At 42.7% G+C, this 18,577-nt stretch overlaps 1 protein-coding gene across 3 annotated transcripts in view; it reads left to right on the plus strand.

Annotated features, from left to right (window-relative positions):
• Window positions 1-18,577, plus strand: part of SLC12A6 (solute carrier family 12 member 6) — a 784,900-nt gene that overhangs the window by 510,991 nt on the left and 255,332 nt on the right. For all 3 annotated transcript variants that reach the window (XM_078644820.1, XM_078644821.1, XM_078644822.1), the window contains 4 exons: window positions 5,026-5,083; window positions 13,494-13,668; window positions 14,269-14,387; window positions 14,958-15,056. In XM_078644820.1, the coding sequence (XP_078500946.1) occupies window positions 5,026-5,083; window positions 13,494-13,668; window positions 14,269-14,387; window positions 14,958-15,056 (451 nt within the window). The remainder of the gene's footprint in view (window positions 1-5,025; window positions 5,084-13,493; window positions 13,669-14,268; window positions 14,388-14,957; window positions 15,057-18,577) is intronic.

Consider the following 18,577-nt stretch of genomic DNA (forward strand, 5'->3'; position numbering starts at 1 on the left):
TGAGGAATCAGATGGAGTGTCAGGCTGAGGGGGACGTTTTTTAACAATCCTGTCGATTTCCTTAGGTGCATTAGCGGACCCCTTAATTTTCTCCTCGTAATATAGTGCCTGTGCTTTTTTAATCTCGGTTTGATATTGTTTCATATTTTCTTTGTATATCTTCTTCTTATCGGGACTGTAGTCTTTCCTTCAGGCCCACTCGACCCTTTTTCATTTTTGTTTGCCTTCTCTAATTTTCGGGGTAAACCAAGAAGATTGGTTTTCTCTTGGTTTATTTGTTCTCCATTTATGTGGGATGATAGTGTCCAAGGAGGACGTGATCCAGTCGCTGAAGTTCTGTGAGGCAATCTGGGGGTTAACATTCCCCATTGGGCTCGTTTTAACTAGTGTATCTGCCCAGCGTTCACGGTCAAGTTTGGGCCACATACGGTCCCAGCGTTTTGTACTTTGGTGGTGGATTTTTGGGGATGAGGATGTCCAGATGATAGGGATTATAAAGTGGTCTCACCAAGGAATGGGGGTGGGACGGTCTGTTACCAGGTCTACAAGGTTAGAGAATACTGGGTCTAAAATATGGCCTTTTCATGTGTAGGGCCAGTAACTTTTTGATGTAGCTGGAGGGCCTGTAGATTTTGTATAACATTGTGTCCATCCCCTTTTGAGTGGTCTCCGAAGTGGAGGTTAAGATCTCCGAGGATCATAGAGTTAGATGCTGAGCAAGTCATGGATGCTGCTGTGTCCATAAGGGATTCCACAAACATCCCACAGGGGCCAGAGGGACGACATATCAGGATACCTGACAGTTTGCAGGTTGGGGAGAAGAAGAGAGTAAAGTGGAGTCTTTCGTAATCCTGAAGTACATCAGGGGTTATTCGCCCGTTCATACATTTTTTCAAAATGATCGCGATCCCTCCCCCATTCTTTACTCTCCTGTCCCTCCTAAGAATAAAGTAGCCCGGTGGTAGTGCCTCACCACAACTGGGTATGCATCTTTATGTAGCCAGGTTTCAGTCGGGAATAGTGCCTCTGGCTGTTCCTCACAGAGTTGATATCAGTCATGTGCTTTGTCAAGGACCTACTGTTCAAGAGGAGCATTTTTAGCTCCGTGGTATGTTGCACTTTGACTGAACCCCACTGAGGGTTTTCGGCTTTAAAGGGGCAGTTTGGACAGGATCTATGTCCTTGTGATATATTTATACTATGGGTGCAATTTCCATGCAGTTACCCTTGTAGGGCAAGTATCTGTCGGCCTGTATATCGAGGTTTCCTCGTGTTGGGGACAGGGTTCCTGGTTACGGCCGGGCGCCGACTGGCTTACCTCAGGCGCGCCCGCTGCAAGCGTCCGCTACGTGTCCGTGCTGGCAGGGGAGTCCTATACTCAATGGCTCCACCTCCTAACCTGCTGATCGGAACCCTACCCTCGCCTTCTGCCTCAATTCCCTCCACACAATCAGAACATCCGTGGTGGACCGGGGAAGCGGCAGTAATGGCGGAGCAGGTAAACAAAGTGCTAATTAAGGTGAGACAGTGTATTTTTTAAAAAGTAGTGTATTTAAAACGGGCTTCCGCAATCTTGGCCCGATAAATCTAAAACTGGTGGGAGAGCAGTGTAGCAGCAGTCACAAATGCACTTTAAATAGAACAGCACTAGACTCTGTAACCAATTGCTGGGCTAAGAGAAGGGGAAAAGAGCTTCTACGTACCGTTGCAGCAGTCTAGTTTAAAATTATTGTAGGTCTCTGTTCATCTGGTTCCTCTGGAATCTATTAGCAGACGTCAGCAATCACCAGTATGTCCATGACGTACAGCTCTAACTCTTCTTTGCCTCAGACATCCAACATCTCAAACTCTGTCTGCACCTCATCCAGGCCTGAATGTCAAGTACCTACTAAGAGCCTAACTCACACAGTAATAACAAACTAGCTCTTCTCTAACTCGTTGTGTTTGTCTTTTGACACCGAACAGTGCTCCGCTGCCTTTTTGTCTAGGTTTGCGTTATACAGTTACACACACAGATTTTTTTTCACAAGCCTATTCTAAGCCTTTAAGTTAAAGAAGGACTGCATTTTGGTGTCTAGAGAAGCTGGTGGACACATTATGTGTCTGTCTTCAAGTTTTCATCAATAAGTATAGGTTGTTTCCACAATGCAAGTGATGAAAGATTTCTTACACGTCCGCAGGAACGTTTTCTCATTTGTCAAGTGAACCACATCACCTGGAGAGCTCGATATCGTTTTGACAAGATTAATGAGGGCTCTTGTCAAGCAACGCAAAAGGCAAAAATACAACACATGTAATAAAAAGTGTGCTTCTCTGTGGCTGCTTAAGATAATTTTCATTTGTGTGTCCTAACATTATCACTTCAGTGTAGTGATCACTTCATAACTTGGATGTGAAGATGATTCAGAGTTATTCGAGATATTAGAGATAAGACTAAATAGATGATATTGAAAACAACTCTTTTAGTTGACATCCTGTCTGCATTGGCTTTGCTCCATCGAAAAAGTCCTTTGTGTGATGGATTATCACCTGTAAGACTGCTTATCAGAAGGTGAGTAGGCTCCTTTCAGCTAACCCAAAAGTGCGTTCAGACATGAGAAATGCAGATAAAGCTGCTCCTAATGATTCCAGAGATTTGCTAGGTTGCTGTCTTTAGGATAGTCTTAGCTTTGCTAGGCATTGCTATATTGATTCTGGACCTAATTCATAAAAGAGTAGTAAATCTTCATTTGTAAGCCTGCTTCTGAGAGAATCTACAGCAGAATTCCTTATTGCAGTTCAGAACATTTGCCACTAGTTCACCTGGAAAGATTTGTGTATTGCAGGTTTCCAGGTGTACTACAGGCAGTGTCCATGTGCTATTTGTATACATAGTTATTTCTCTAGCTTGAAATTGTGCACAGTGTAATTCCGCATGGGGAAAAGGCAACCAACTGTGGATTGCAGTTTTTGAAATGTATTTTTGTTTTTAAAACAATTTTCCCTGTGGAGAACCCCCTTCCTCTACCCCACCATAACATTTAGGACTGTTCCGTTCTCCTTCCCACTCTTGAATGAGATTTACTTCACAGCTTTATTGAAGCAAATCTCTGACCATTTACAGTGCGGCAATAGTTGTAGATGAGTTTATGATGGCCAACAAAGTCACAAGTTTGTGTACATTTACAGGCCCACAAAGCTAACAACGCCTTCATCTACTCTCATCAAAATCATCAGATTCACTTTATTTTAGATAGTGTGAAAGTTTTCAAACTGGGGTAGTGTCCAATCCATCAGGGCCACTGTCTTCACAACACTGAAGTTTTGATCCTGATAGTGTTTGAAAATTGAATTAGTGAAATAGAGCCATATCAAACCAGAAAATTTCAGAAACATTCACTCTCCAGATATTGCAGCTTTCATGTTTGAGACCTCTGCAACTGGGATAGGAAAAAGCGAATAACTACAAATGCTCTAGAATCAAATTGTGAACCTCATAACCTGAACTAGTAGCTCTGTTATTGGAGAAGAATGCCCTTTCTTCCTATAGCATGTTTATTGTTGCTATACTGATGATCAGTCCTAAAACACTTTTCTTAGTAATAAGGTAGATTAGCAAGGAAAATTGAAAAATAATTGAAATCATTAATCATCAGTATATTTTTTCCTTGTTTGTTCCTGACAATTTAGCAGGACAATTGCTAAACTGTGTTTTCATAGCGTAACTACACCAGGGCAGAAGGGGAGGTGGGATGAAACACACCAGAACTGTAAATGCAAAAAACGTACTGTCCGGGAAGGGAGAAAGGCCCAAAATTAATATAGCACAACAAAAAAAGAATAGAAAGAAACATATAAAAGCACTGTTGCAAAGCAAAAGATGTGAAAAGGACAGTAACAGCCACCCACCCAAGCTGACAAACATTGTGTAATATTTTGGTATAAATGTCAATTTACACGGGTGGAAATTTTTAGAGACAACCTATTTCACAAGTCGTACTGATTATGTACCTAACTACCAATCTATATTTTTTAAGCATCTTGGAAAAAGGCCAGGGTGCTATAATTTTGAAGTCCAATACAAACACATTTTCATGCTGTCTGTAAACATTATTTTGTAGCACTAATTATCAGGTCTCCACCGTGAGTTCTCAACTCAAACCCCCTGCCCCTCCTCCCCTCCACTGCCTCTTCTAATCCCTTTTGATTATCACTTCCATTTACAATATTTAAATCTGGAAAAAAGGTATGTCAACAGTAGCTGAAAACTGTTTGTCTGCATTCTTATGCCTTCTTCTTCTAGAATGATGTTCTCTGTTGTATTCCTGATCACAAGTCAACATTAGATGAAATGTAATCAAATTAAAACCGCCAACATTATCACTGCCTGCTAAGAGCGTGAAAGGCTAAAAGTATTGTCTACATGTTTTCTGAGAGTAATAGTGTGTGAATCTATTATTGATGTGCTCCAGAAGTATGTTTGGATGTGAGTAACTATAAAAATACTATTCCACTTTTTGCATTGACATCAGCATCCAGAGGCAGGCACCAGAAACGGTACAACATTTAAATGACCAATTTAAAAGAATGAAAGGATGTTACAATCTCCCTGTTCTGAATGGCTTTTTGTTTGGGGGAAATCAAGCTAAAAGTGTTTTGTCTCCCCAGTTAGTTTTTCTATGGGAATGTTATGATCTTTTTGTCCTGGTATCCATTTTCTCCTCTGAGGATCTATGAAAAGAATGCCAAAATTCCTCATTAATGAGGAGATGATTAAACCATCTGCTGTAGAATGATCCTTGCTACTGCCTATAATGGAAACTTTGTAATGTTTGTTCTCTTCTTGGCCCTCCAGCATCCAGTGTAAAGATCTTATTTGTGGTGGGGAAAGAAATCCTGTCATTAATAGATAGTGCATTCTTCACTGGAATCATGTGCATTCCATTTCATTTCTTTGTGTTGGGTGGGTAGAGAGGTAGGGGTTTCTGACCAGCTTTAAACTATGCTCGTATCCAATGATTTTTCCTTGATCATCTGATGCTGCAGATCTGAGTAATGTGGTCTTGTTTGGGGCTTGCGTTGAAGGAGTGGTTCTCAGAGACAAGTAAGTAAGATGTCATCCCAAGATCTCTTAGGAATAACATTTTAGAGACGTTGAATCCCACCAACAGCGAGAAACGCTGGTGTTGACGAGATTATTAAAGCATATAGGCCTTCATTAAATGCTATCCTTTAATTGATTTGAAAAGGTCACGTTCAAAGAGTACTGTTAATTCTTCATTGAAGAATTTGCTTCTTTATGAGTGTTAGAACAGTAAGTCAATAGAAAATGAAAATCACGTGTTTTGACTTTTTCTCCATTGTCTGGCTTAGAATTCTTGCTAAAAAGCTATATTCAGTGATATTAACCCCTTGCATGCTGGTGACAAACCCCAGCCGTCACGCTCCGCGGTGCTCGTGTGCGGATGACGGCTGGGGTTCGTTTACCGCACAGCGGCGGAAACGGGCCAGCAGCGAAGGGGTTAAAGCGTATTAATTGAATATAATAGTGTGCGCTCCCCATCCACCTCTATCCTTGGGTTTGCACTACAGTAAGTGAGGTGGACAGGTTTTAAGTTTTTTTAAATGTTTTTTTTTAATAATGTTTAATTGATTTTCACTTTAGTTTACCCAGCCCCAAGGGTAATAGTAGTTATACATATTGTGTTATGACATCATATTACAATGTCACAACTACTGCACTTGCTACAGATACAACGCTGTTTTATATGTCGCTACAGGTTATTGTAGTACTATATAACTCTATTAACATAACTTTTTACAAGTTAGCTTCTGTCATGTACCAGATGAAGTGTCTTGATGGACCAATGGGGCTATTCGTGGTTTCATATTCACTTTTGTGGGTTTTAACAATTTGTAGATGTGAATTCCAGACAAATTATGTTTGCGTGCGGGGTGGGGAGAAGGTGACTGCCTGACCTCGTGGATGTATGGATAGGACTGGGCTACGCATTTGTCCTGGTTGGGGGGGGGGGTGGTAATGGGGGGAGGTAAAAAGAGGGGGAGCAGGATTGCGCCGACATGAGTGAAATCATCAGGAGGGTAGCAACTACCATTGGATGTTGAATTGATTCTATGGAGACCCCGGATCAGATTGAGCATGGTGCAGCTTTGATTCTATGAATGTTAGATACTTTTGCCAGTCTGGGGAGTTGGTAACAGTGGGGTGGTTGAAAGTATTGCCGTGTACCCACTCATGTTTGACCACTAGTGCCCCACGGAGGTCGGTAATCCATGTGTGTATATGTGGTGCGGAGTTCGATTTCCAGGACATAACCAGTATGCGTTTGGCTAGTCCTAGTGCTAGGTCTAGAAATTTGTTGATTGTTTTACTTCGCGTGTTGCGCTTGGTTAGGCCCAGCAGAAAGTGAAGACCCTGTGCTAAAATCGTTGTATCTGTAGCCTCTGAGAGTATAGCGGCCACCGCAATTCAATATGCTGTTAACTGAGGGCATTCCCACACCATATGTATAAACATGACTGTGGGGTTGTGGCAGCGGGGGCAGATATCTGGTGAGTTTGCGTACATTCGTGCCAGCCTGTTTGGAGTAAGGTATGTGTGGTGGAGGTGATTAAATTGAATATATTTAATTCTGGCATTTGTAGATATTATTTTGGGGAACCCTATGCACTATGCCCACTGTTTGTCAGTTAGTGTGGTTGATAGTGCCGCGTCCCAATATTCTGTGAGTGGTGCTAAGAGGGATACAGTGGCTGGTCTCCAGAAGTTATACAGCATAGTGATTGCCCTCTTAAACGGACCATGTGTTAATAATATTTGGAGTAAACTGGATGTTTTAGGTTCATCGCATGTGTTGCCCCATGTCCTGAATAGTTGCTGTGTGAGCGACGCATGCAGTAGGAATGAGCCTTGGGGGTTGCCATATTCACACACAAGAGTTGAAAACTTGCAGAGCATGGAGTCGACAAATAGATCATCCCAAGGTGTTAGGCCAGCAGCGGTTCAATCTGCCATTTCTGGGCGTCTCGCTCTTGTATTGGGGCTGGGGTATACCCCGAGCGGCAGGTCTGAGGCTTAGGTTGCGGTTGGGTGCCTAGTTCATGGGTAGCCGCTCCAGCAGCCTCGCGCCTTGGACATTATTATATATTACCTGGTCTCTTCTGGATCACTGTCTCAGAGCCATTCAGCAACTCCAAGATCGTGGAGTGGTGTAGGTCCGGTGACCCAGTTCATTAGTGTTGCGGCCTGCCAACCACCACATTGACTCCTGAAGGTGTGTCTCTGCGTAATAATGCTCGTAATCAGGAGCTCCAAGGTCACCCTTTGTGATTGGGACCTAGAGTTTTGTGAGGGCAAATCTGATTCTGGCCTTACCCCAGATAGATACGTTAGGAGTGATTTTAGGTCTCGAAACAATTTACCTGGCAACAGGAATGGGAGAGCTGAAAATAGATAGAACAGCCTAGGAAGCAACAGCATTTTAGATATGGCTATACTCCCCATGGGGGGAGAGTGGCAGTTCCATCCAGAACGCCATTGAGGAGCGAGCATTGGTAATCGCCCTTCTCATATTGCCATCTATTGAGTCTGCTTGAGAATTATATATTTGTACTCCCAAGTACTTGAAGGAGTCATAAGACCAAATAATTGGGGCCTGTGGTAGGCCCGCACTTTGTTCCGAAGTCTGAGGTGTCATTGGGAACAAGAGAGATTTTCCCTAGTTCACTTTGAGGCCAGTGATGCATCCATACCGTTTCAACAGCTCCATTAGGCCATACAGCACTGTCCGATGGCCCCGAAGGTATATCAGTGCATCTTCAGTGTAAAGTGACACGATGTGCCATTGTTTGTGTGCTTTGATGCCCCAGTCAATCACTCAGATGAATAATGCACAGGCTCAAGGCTCCATCGCTAAGCCAAAAATAATTTGCGCTAGAGGACACCCCTGTCTGGTGCCCCGCTCAAAACTGAAAGAATCCAAGATCATGCGCCCTGCCTTGACATGCGATTGCAATGTGATGTATAAAAGCTTAATCCATTGTAAAAAATCAAGGGCCTATACCATAACCCGCCAATGCCACTCTTCGGTTCTATTTTCCCAGGGTATTGAACGCCTTCTCTGTATCTAGAGAGGTAAACCATGTCGATCACCCGTCATATGTGCCCATTCTAGGAAGAGCCGATGTAAATTGTTGTTGCTGAAGGGAATGGATCCATTTTGGTCTTGAGTGCACAAGCAGCTGTGTCACTTCTCGTAATCTGTTGGCCAGTACCCTACCCAGTATTTTGCAATCTGTATTCAGGAGGGACACAGGCGGTACAATCCCATCTGCAGAAGGTCTCTGCCTGGCGTTAGGAACAGCACTAATACGGCCTCACAAAGTGAGGGCGGCAGAATAGCCTGCTCGTAAGCTTCTGTGTACACCCGCTATAGGCAAGGGACCAATGGCGTGCTGAACGAAGCATAATATTCCAGAGGCCATCCAACGATCCCCTGGGTTTTTCCCCTCGCCAATTGCTGGATAGCTTTGTAGGTCTTTTTGCAACAATCAAACAAATGTCGTTAAAGCTAAATGCTAGCCTCAGGAGTAGTTGGAGTTTGAAACGCTCCGTATCACTAAAGATTGTAGGAACATCCACTAGGCAGTTAGACCAGAATTGTAATAGTACATTAAAAGCAGTCTGAGGTCTGCATCCAGTTCTGCCCAAGCTCTCCAGCTGTAGCATAACGTCTGTCCTTTACACACTTTGACCTCCAGTACTCGTTGATCAGGGTGCATGTTGCTGGAATTTTAAGGAAAAGAATAGAGCTGAACTCCAATTTGCTGTCGTTTCAGTGCATGCTAAAAGTTCATGAAGACCTCTTTTGCACATTTCCACTGGTTGTGTAAGCGGCATGTAAATGGAATTTCAATATGGTTCATCCTAACACAATAAGCATCTTTCCTGTACCAAAGAACCGTAGGTCAGTGAAGCCTACTCAGAGGTCCCAAAGCTGTTTGGAAAATTAAATAATATTAACAGATTAATAAAGTGTATATAGTTAAAGAAGTAAATGTGCAATTGAAAAGTTTGTTTTCAAACATTCTGTAAATGTATAGGAATTTAAAATTGTGAGCTAAAAATTAAGCAAGTGCATCAAACAGAACATAGTATGTATAAGTGTTCTCAATCGAATTTAGAAAAAGCTCCAACCTTCCTAGTCATGTGAATTAAATCAAATATTTCATAATTTCTAAAAAAAAATTGATGAATGCTTGTTTCTGTATTGTTTTGTTCAAATTCTAAAAAAATGTAGGCTGGGGTTACCTGCTTCCAGTCCACTCAATGGGGGTCCCTAGATTCCAATAATGATTCAGTGGGGGTCCCTGGGGTCCAGCAAGGATTAAGTCTGGGCCCAAGGAAGTCAGAGGAATAAAAACTACTGTTCAAGGCAATGCTAAGAAATAAGCAATTGTGTATTGCATATGGCCTTACAGATTTTCACCTCAGTTACTATGTAGTTTTTTCCACTCTTTGCAGATCCATCATTTCAAGCAGACCAATCCCTCTATTACGTGGAAATGAAAAGATGCCTTAAGTTCTACCTAGATAGAGCTAAGAATGTTATAGCATCTCCTGGACTGTTTGTCTTCTTTGGCCATTCTAGCAAAGAGATAACATTTTTAAAATGATAGAATTGATAAGGAGGTTGCAGCTTGCATATCCTTCTGCCATAGCAAGTGAGAAGAACGTATCTTTCTTAAATGCTCGTAGCATTCCAACAAAGGCATGGCACCTAGAGTTGCAGACTTTGTGCGAGTGCTACTACTGGATATATTCAAAGCAGTAACTTGGTAGATAGGCATTACTTTCACAAACACTCCTGCTTTACCAACTCAGTCTAGCATTTGACAGATGACTTTCGGGAACCATATTTCTTTTATTGCACTGCTTCGCCGACGGACAATACTTAACTATAGTTCTATGTAATTGGAATGTTTCGCACATTCTATGTGACACTACATGTTCCCTTAGGAGAGAGATGGAATTTAATTATTTCCTCTTATCAGCCCAGAAGGCAGAAGTCAGTTTAGCCAACCTCAAATGCTGGAAATCATAATACATTCTCAATATATATATATATATATATATATATATATATATATATATATATATATATATATATATACACACACACACACACACACAACTGCTTCCTGTACCTCCATTAGGCGAACACTGAATCAATGGACCACCAGGCAGCTTTGAAATAGCAGGTACGTTTATTTTCCTTTTCTTCTCACTCCTCGCATGACACGTTTCGGGCAACGAGTGCCCTTGATCACATAGTGAACCTGCAGTACGTTGTTGTTTTTTATATAATCATTTTTTTCATATGCTGTACCGCGTGACAATAGACAGTGAAAAAATACTCAGTGAAACAGTGCTCATGGAACTCTGGTATTGCGAGGTTATTCCCTCTAAGAGACAAGATGTTTCTATAAAATTGACAAAATGTAATCTAACACTCTTAGTGTAATTTCATTGTGTGCTATAGATGCTTATTGGAGATTACAGCTTAAATGCTGGAAACGTGCAAAATATAAAATTATTCTGTGTAAATTACGCAATCTAAAAACATCTCATCTAAAACATAATTATGTGCAAATTACGCAAGGACAACATGTGCAAAAAATGCAAACTTGAGTGCAAATCGCTGCTTGAATGCAGAGAAAACGTGCAAATTATGCAAGGATGAATATAGAACTAGCTGCCTAAATGCATTGATAATTTCAGAAAATATTAAACACATGATAGTCTAGTAGTATATTAACACCAACTTCAAAAATAGCATCTACAATCGTTCTTGCTCTAACAAAATTATTTTGTGTGACATATATATAAAACCTAGGTTCCTCAAGTCTTCACCAAGTCTTAACAATCAATAAATGTAACCTCTTGTGACTAATATCACACCCAGATTTCAGCCAACATACGAAGACCTTAAATGAAAATCTAAGCATATCTCTGCTGCTTCTATGCCAGTAAATAAGATAATTTGGTTTACATGCTGCTAACCAAGATTGTGATGGTCAGTAAGAACTGCCACTGGCATGTAAAATAAGATTTTCAGTTTGGGCTAGAGTATTCAGATTTCTGGTAACTTGTCATGCTTAGGTCAAAAGATATGTAAGGCTGTTTTTCGAGAGAGAATTGTTGCTACTCATTACTCTGGCCATTCCCAAACAATATGAAATCCATCATTCTACGGAGAAAAATATTATTTAGAACTGTATACATTTTAATATTGTTGTCAATTGAGCATTGTGTGAGGAGAATCATCTCAAGATCAGCCAGAATTAATCTCACAGAGTAAGCATGGTTCAGGGATCTAGAAACCAATGTTCATAGAGTAAATATTAGAGTTTGTGATTCTACCTTTAGGAAAAGGCTGAATAAGTGTGACATTAATGGAAGGATAGTCAGGAGAAGACACCTTCTCTTCAAAAAATACATTGCTGCATGTCTTATGTTTGCAGAAACACCTGAATGAACTACAGTGCATGGTGGACAGATGATGCAAAAGTAGAGTTGTTTGGCCGTAACATATAGAAACATATTGTGCGAAAATTAAGCACTGCAGACCACCACGAGAACCCCAAATCAATCATCAAGCATGGCACTGGAGTCATGATGATTTAGACCTCCTTTGCAGTGGCAGAACCAGATGCCTCATAGTCATGTTTCCACCATGAATTCCTTTCTACAACATCTCCTTCCGAGGAAATTGTGAGAGCACTTGTCCAACAGCTAAAGCTTAGCAGAAAGTGATTACGGTGAAATCATTTTCAAAAAAGGCTTCTAGTGGGCAGCATTGGAGGGTCAGTGACACAATGGATAAGCCAGGGATTTTGGGTTTGATTCCCATCTGAGGTCCAGACTTCATTCTTATAGACTTTTGGAGAAACTTAGATATATTTTCGAGACTTTCTCTCCGAAGCTTACTACAGATCAGGTACTTTAAATTGCCCCATTCTACTTCTTCCCACTCAGGATTTCCACTTGAGCATAGTACAAGTATGATTAAATTGCTGACTTCTCAGTTCTACATTGCTAGCCTCTGCGTTACTTGATTCCTTATATATGGATAACACTAATGGAGAATTTATGTTTATGACATAATGAAAATGGGTTCCCTGTGCTCTGTTGTGCATTCCAGTCCTTATTATAGTTCCCCTAATATTATCTTTGTGGCTTCAGTGCCTAATGATCTTATGGCTGATGAGATTGACCCACTAATTTTGAAGGCATTGGCTGGGTATGAGGGTAGTTGTAGGAGATCTTGGGTCTGTTCTGTATGGTGGTTCTCACTATATTCAACCCCCACCCCACAAAAGGTATCCATATGGCTTAAGTCAATCAATCAATCATAGACATTTATAGAGCGCTCTACTTACCCGGAGGGTCTCAAGGCGCTAGGGGGGGGTGCTGCTACTGCCCGAACAGCCAGGTCTTGAGCTTCTTCCTGAAGGCGAGGTGGTCTTGGGTCAGGCGCAGGTCGGTCGGGAGGGAGTTCCAGGTCTTGGCAGCCAGGTAGGAGAAGGACATTCCTCCTGTTGTCGTTCTTCGGATGCGGGGGACGGCGGCGAGGGCGTGACTGGCTGATCGGAGGTGTCGTTTGGGAGCGTAGAAGTTGATGCGGTTGTTGAGGAAGCTCGGGCCTTGATCGTGTAGGGCTTTGTGTGCGTGGGTGAGGAGACGGAAGGTGATTCTCTTGTTGACCGGGAGCCAGTGCAGGTCTCTTAGGTGTCCGGAGATGTGGCTGTGTCGTGGGATGTCGAGGATGAGTCTGGCTGAGGCGTTCTGGATCCGTTGGAGTCTCTTCTGGAGCTTGGCGGTGGTTCCGGCGTAGAGGGCGTTGCCGTAGTCCAGTCGGCTGGTGACGAGGGCCTGGGTGACAGTCTTCCTGGTCTCGGTGGGGATCCACCGGAAGATCTTCCGTAGCATGCGCAGGATGTTGAAGCAAGTGTTGGTAACTATTGTTATATTGAGTGTTTTCAATGCTGGTTTTATGTGGTCACACTTCTGACTATTGAGGCAGAATCTAACTGCCTTATTCTGTAATTGTTGTATTTGTTTTCTGTTTGTTTTGGAAGTTCAAAATGGGCTACACTAAGTAATAGAAAGTAATGAATAATCCATAGTAAAAGCAGATTTAGGCATATGAAGGCAATTTAGTTGATTTCAAGCTATGCTTAGGATAAACTGTAGACCATTTTATCCAGGGAGCATTGAAGTATTCCTCCTCTTACTGCTTTGTAGAAGGTCAGTTTTTGATGCCTATTTTACACTTGAATTGGCGGAGATGATCTCCCCTGCCTTTTGTTTTTTCCATAGATTTGTTGTGCACCTGGCAACTAATTATTCTCTTTTGTGTGTGGAGTGTTATATTAGAGAACATATTTCTAAGCTGTCCAGCAAACACCAAACTGATTTTCCCTTTCCTCAGGTTTGGCCATGCAGTGAACGGGAACTTGGTTGTTGGTACACTGTCATGGCCATCTCCTTGGGTGATTGTGATTGGATCCTTCTTCTCCACCTGTGGAGCCGGTCTCCAGAGCCTCACTGGTGCCCCACGACTTCTGCAAGCCATAGCCAAGGACAATATAATTCCGTTCCTGCGGGTAAGAATTCTCCGTTAGTGTCTATATTATTGACATCTGCCACATTGCCTCCTGCCACTCCCCCTATGAACAAAGAAAAACCCCTGTTCCTGCTGGTAAGATTTCTTCATCAGCATGTTGTTTTTCAGTGATCTGTGTGACTCTTTCCCTTTTTACCTTCAGCATTCAGACTGAAATACTGGGAGCACATGGTCTGTGTTTTTAAGCCATGGCCTCTTTTTCAAGCCTGATACACTGACTGAGCCTCAAATCCAACCAAATAACCCTCCTCCCATGCAGTCCTTAATAATGTCAGTCCAGCTGACAAAGCGAAAAAGAATAATCCAATTATGTGAGGGCCAAATCATCCACTCCTCTCTTTTTCCCTTCACCCCACCAGAGATGACTCACTGACTGCTTTTGCAAGCTTTGGAGCAATAAAAATGCCCACCACACACTTCTTACTAGAGATACTAGTTAGGAAGAATGAGGAATCCTGGTCAGCACTACCACCTGCGAGGTCCAAGCCTTATATCTTTCGAAGAGCACTCAAACCAGGTATAACCACTCTTCCATGTCTGATTTATGTCCTACTTAGCTACTTATTTCTCACCCCAACAGGTCTTTGGACATGGAAAATCAAATGGTGAACCGACATGGGCGCTCCTCCTGACAGCTGCCATTGCAGAATTGGGCATCCTCATTGCTTCGCTGGACCTTGTGGCACCGATCCTCTCCATGTAAGTGCTCTTGCCTTGCTGTGGTTTAAATATCAATTCATAGAAACCACAGTGTATTCATATCTCTCTTCTTTAGTCTTTAATGGACACTTAACCTGAGAGATGAATTTGCTGACTAAACCAGTTCATTCCTAGATTCATGTTCCTCTGTTTCAATAATATTGCCATTCTGTGATGAGTTATTTCGTGTCCTCAAGAAAGGCACCACACCATGTGAACTTGTGAAGGATTCTTTGACTGGTCTCTGGAAGGATCGCCTGCAGGAATAATTGTAGCAGTAAGTGGGTAGATGAGTCAGATCATTGAGGTCAGTCTTTGGAAAAATCACCTCAAGCTATCAATGGAAGTCTGTGGCCTTTGCCGATTCTATTGTTACTATTAAGCCTGCATGACTACGACAACTCTAGCTATCTCTGAAGTCTGTGAGCAGTTGGTGCTACGCTATTTTTTCTTGATAGTAATCTCGTTTTCATGATAATGGTCTTAGACAGGCATTGTTGATAGAATGCCAAATGCGAATATTGGTGCCATTTTAATAAATTTTGTATTTCTCTTTTTCATTGTCCTCAGGTTTTTTCTGATGTGTTACCTCTTTGTGAATCTAGCATGTGCTTTGCAGACCTTGCTTCGTTCTCCAAATTGGCGCCCCCGATTTCATTATTACCACTGGTAAGTGTTGTTGATTTGTCAAATATTTTAGTACATTAGCATTGTGGGCAGACAAAATTAAAGTCCGCCTCTTGCCTTTGATTTGCAAAACAATAATTAAGCAAGCTGTCAACAATTTCCTTAAATCGACCCTCGCTACTTAAATGTTTTTTCTCAGGGTCATGCACCTCTTCTTTGATCAGAGATGACAATTCTTTATGCTTGTGTTTTGAGGAATATATGGAAGTATACAAATTATGTGATATTGTTTTTAAGTTTTAAGCTGCTGCAAGTAATTTATTTCTGATACTAACTGCAGATTGTTCACCTTTGAAATATCCCATGGTGCTAATCTGGATCCGGACATTTTCAGAGCAGTTCTCCCTCAGGTGGTGCCATGTGGTTCTGCATTAACTTTGTTCCACCCTTAAATTAAAAGAGCGGAGCCACTTATAGGTGCCACTCTTGCTCGCTGACGTCTGTTCCTTTCTCTCTGTTCCTTTGATTGCAGGACCTGATTTTTGTTCCCTTTTCCCATCAGTTAACCAGTTTTTCCATTGAATTTCAGTGTGCAAGGGAACCATGTCCCCACCTAATACAACAGGTTTCGAGTCATGCCATGACTGTAGTAAACAGATGTCTGTGACAGACCTGTACGAAGTGTTCCGCTGGTGATTGGGATTGGGGCTTGACTCCAAGTTGTGTGAGGAATGTGCCCTTGTGCACCTGAAGATCATTCAAGACCATGAAGCACAGCTGAATGTCACCCAACATCACAAGTAGCCACACAAGTCCATCCTAAGTCGAGGGTGTGGACCTGTTCCAGCTCTCAAAGCTGATCCTGCGACCGGTCGTCCGGTAAGTGTAAACACAAGAAGAGAAAGATGGACTCGACTCTATCCTGCCTCTCATCTATCCATAGAGAAATTCTGAAAGTTTCAAGGTGCCAATCGATCTTCCTTCCAACCTCCGATTGAGGAGCCGGTTTCACCATTGATATCAGTGCACCCAGAGTTTCCCTGGCCATTGCCAATGCCACAGCAGGTCGAGGCATTTAAAAAGGCTATACTATGTATTTTTGGCTCTCTTCCAGCACCATATGGCGTGTTTTCATGGCCCAAGAGTCCTCAGGAGTCATTACCACTAGTTGGTCAATCCTCTGCCTTGTGTTACGCGCAGTCACTGGTGCTGACTTCCAATCCAGCTCCAATACCTGCGTCACACCCTTCTTTGGGGACGCAGATCCCGACTGCACTTGGGGGGGGGTGGGGGGGATCCTCAATCGAGCCCAGGTTAGGACCCCAACCCAAATCCCTCTCGACCCCTAGCAAGGTCACAAATTGACTGTACTCCAGTCCCCCGTCACATAAAATCTGATTTAGACAAAACTCTTCAGCTGTCATAGAACTGTCTTCAGTTGCTCCACCAGCTTTTTTACTTTGATTCTCACCTCAGCTGCCTCAAGTTGGAGATTACAATGGAGATGATCGTATGATTTATCCCCGCATTATGATGGTGACAGTTAATATATGGCTTTATAGGAGGCCAGTGGGCTGGCAACTTCCCCTGATACAGGAATGATTTCCCCCCTTCGGCTGTCAATGGACAAGAGTGTTTCCTTTGTAGTAAACATGCTGCTGAGGTCCTGGAGTGGCAACTAACTTCTGTTGAGGTTAAAACAAATGTGGTTACAGAAACTCTTCAAACTGGGCCACCTTCTTTTGAGTCCGTACTGCTGCTCAATAAGGCCCTAACAAACTCCCTTTTGGGCACTTGGTCAAAAGCTTGCCCTTGCCTACTTTTGGGCACTTGGTCTAAAGCTTGCCCTTGCACAGCAGCAAACAGACAGGTGGCCAGGCGCCACAGACTGACGCCTGGCAACCCTTATTTCTTATGCATCGTCCTCTACCTGTGAGTTTTGTGGGCTAAGCATCTACTAGCAAAATGATTCCTAATGCTTTCCCTATGACTCCCTTCCTCCCCACCCCCCCTCCCTGGACAGAAAGTCGAAAACAATTTAGGGGTTCGGGAAATAAATGTTATTTGCGGTCAGTCTGGCCTTGAAGTAGGTCAATGCCAGTTGCCTACTAGGCCGTAATACGTATACTCGCTGGGACACGGCCAGCGAGATGTTGCTGGCAGTCCCGTAAGTGTTAAGAGCCTCTTTGACGCAAAATATTCAGGATGTAATTACATATATAATTTGGACTGGCCTGGACACTATAGATTGTTTGCAGCAAACAGTTGGCACTGGTGTGGTACCACGCATGGATGAGATCCGCAGGCTTTTCTGTGGATGTGCAGGCTTCTCCCATGGATATGCCTTTGTTTTTACTCCCTCCTGATTGCCGAAAAAGCGAATTCCCCTCTGGAGTAGTTCAATGAAAGCTGGGCTACAGTGTGCTATTTGAGCCTTTTGACCCCTGCCAGACAGTTCACTCAACAATTTCAGGTCTTCAGGGATCCTTCAGAGGTTTGGTGTGTAGAAAGTGCCAGGCCCCAATCAGCCCAGCTGTAGGCACCTCATCCCTTTCGTGGCCAGAGACGGAGAGTGGGCTGACAACATGCAGGTCACCAGGAGCACTGATCTTCCCAGTCCTGATCCTCTGCGGAATCAGCCTCCAGGCACTTTAGTTTGTCCTTAGCAGCACACCACCATGGGAAGCAGGGCTAAACATTTTCTTCAAGAGTGACTGTCCATCACAACTGACAGATGGGACCCCCAAGATAGTTCAACAAGTCTATGCCCTCTCATTTCTTTCTGACCCACTGCATCAGAGCAGCACCTATCCATTTCACTTCAAGAGATGTGAGCTCTTCTGTCCATAGATGCTTATCGAGAAGGTGCAAACATCAGAGATAGGAGATAGGGCTGGGTTGTTGTTTCGCTATTACTTCATGCCAAAGAAACATGGAGGCCTTCATCCTATTTTAGATATTCATCCTGTAATTGCCTTATTGTTCTTTTTTTAAATTTTATTTTGGTATTTATCAAATTTTCAGACAGATAGGGTACTACAAACAAATAACAATAAACAAAAGGCCAAGAAATAGGAATACAATCAAAGAAACAGATACAGGGTAAAATAATAATGTCGTCATCATGATATCAACATACATAGCATCGGTGATCAGTACATTCTGCATTGACTAAAGAACATATCCATATCATAAAGGAAAACCAGGATCCTAGGACATCGGCCACCCACTGGAACATCCATCACAAGACACAAGTGTGGGGTTCAGCAGTATCTACCCACACCTATGTGGATTACATAGGGTCTCTGTAACTAAGGAGCAGGTAGGGCATCCATAGGCCTCCAATCTGTTATGTGGGGGTATGAGCATTGCGCCTGGTAATCAGGTAATGCGCACATCTGTGTGGTCCATTGAACCTTTGCTTGGGTATGATATGATCAGTCAGCCCCCTCTGGGTGAGTCAATAAATAGGTTCGTAGTGGATGCCATATATTTGCAGGTCTATGTGGTTTGTGGTTGTAATGTGTCATATGTGTCGCTAGTAGTGTCACAATATATTAAGT

The sequence above is a fragment of the Lissotriton helveticus genome, chromosome 5_1 (assembly GCF_964261635.1).
Source record: "Lissotriton helveticus chromosome 5_1, aLisHel1.1, whole genome shotgun sequence".
Lineage (NCBI taxonomy): Eukaryota > Metazoa > Chordata > Amphibia > Caudata > Salamandridae > Lissotriton > Lissotriton helveticus.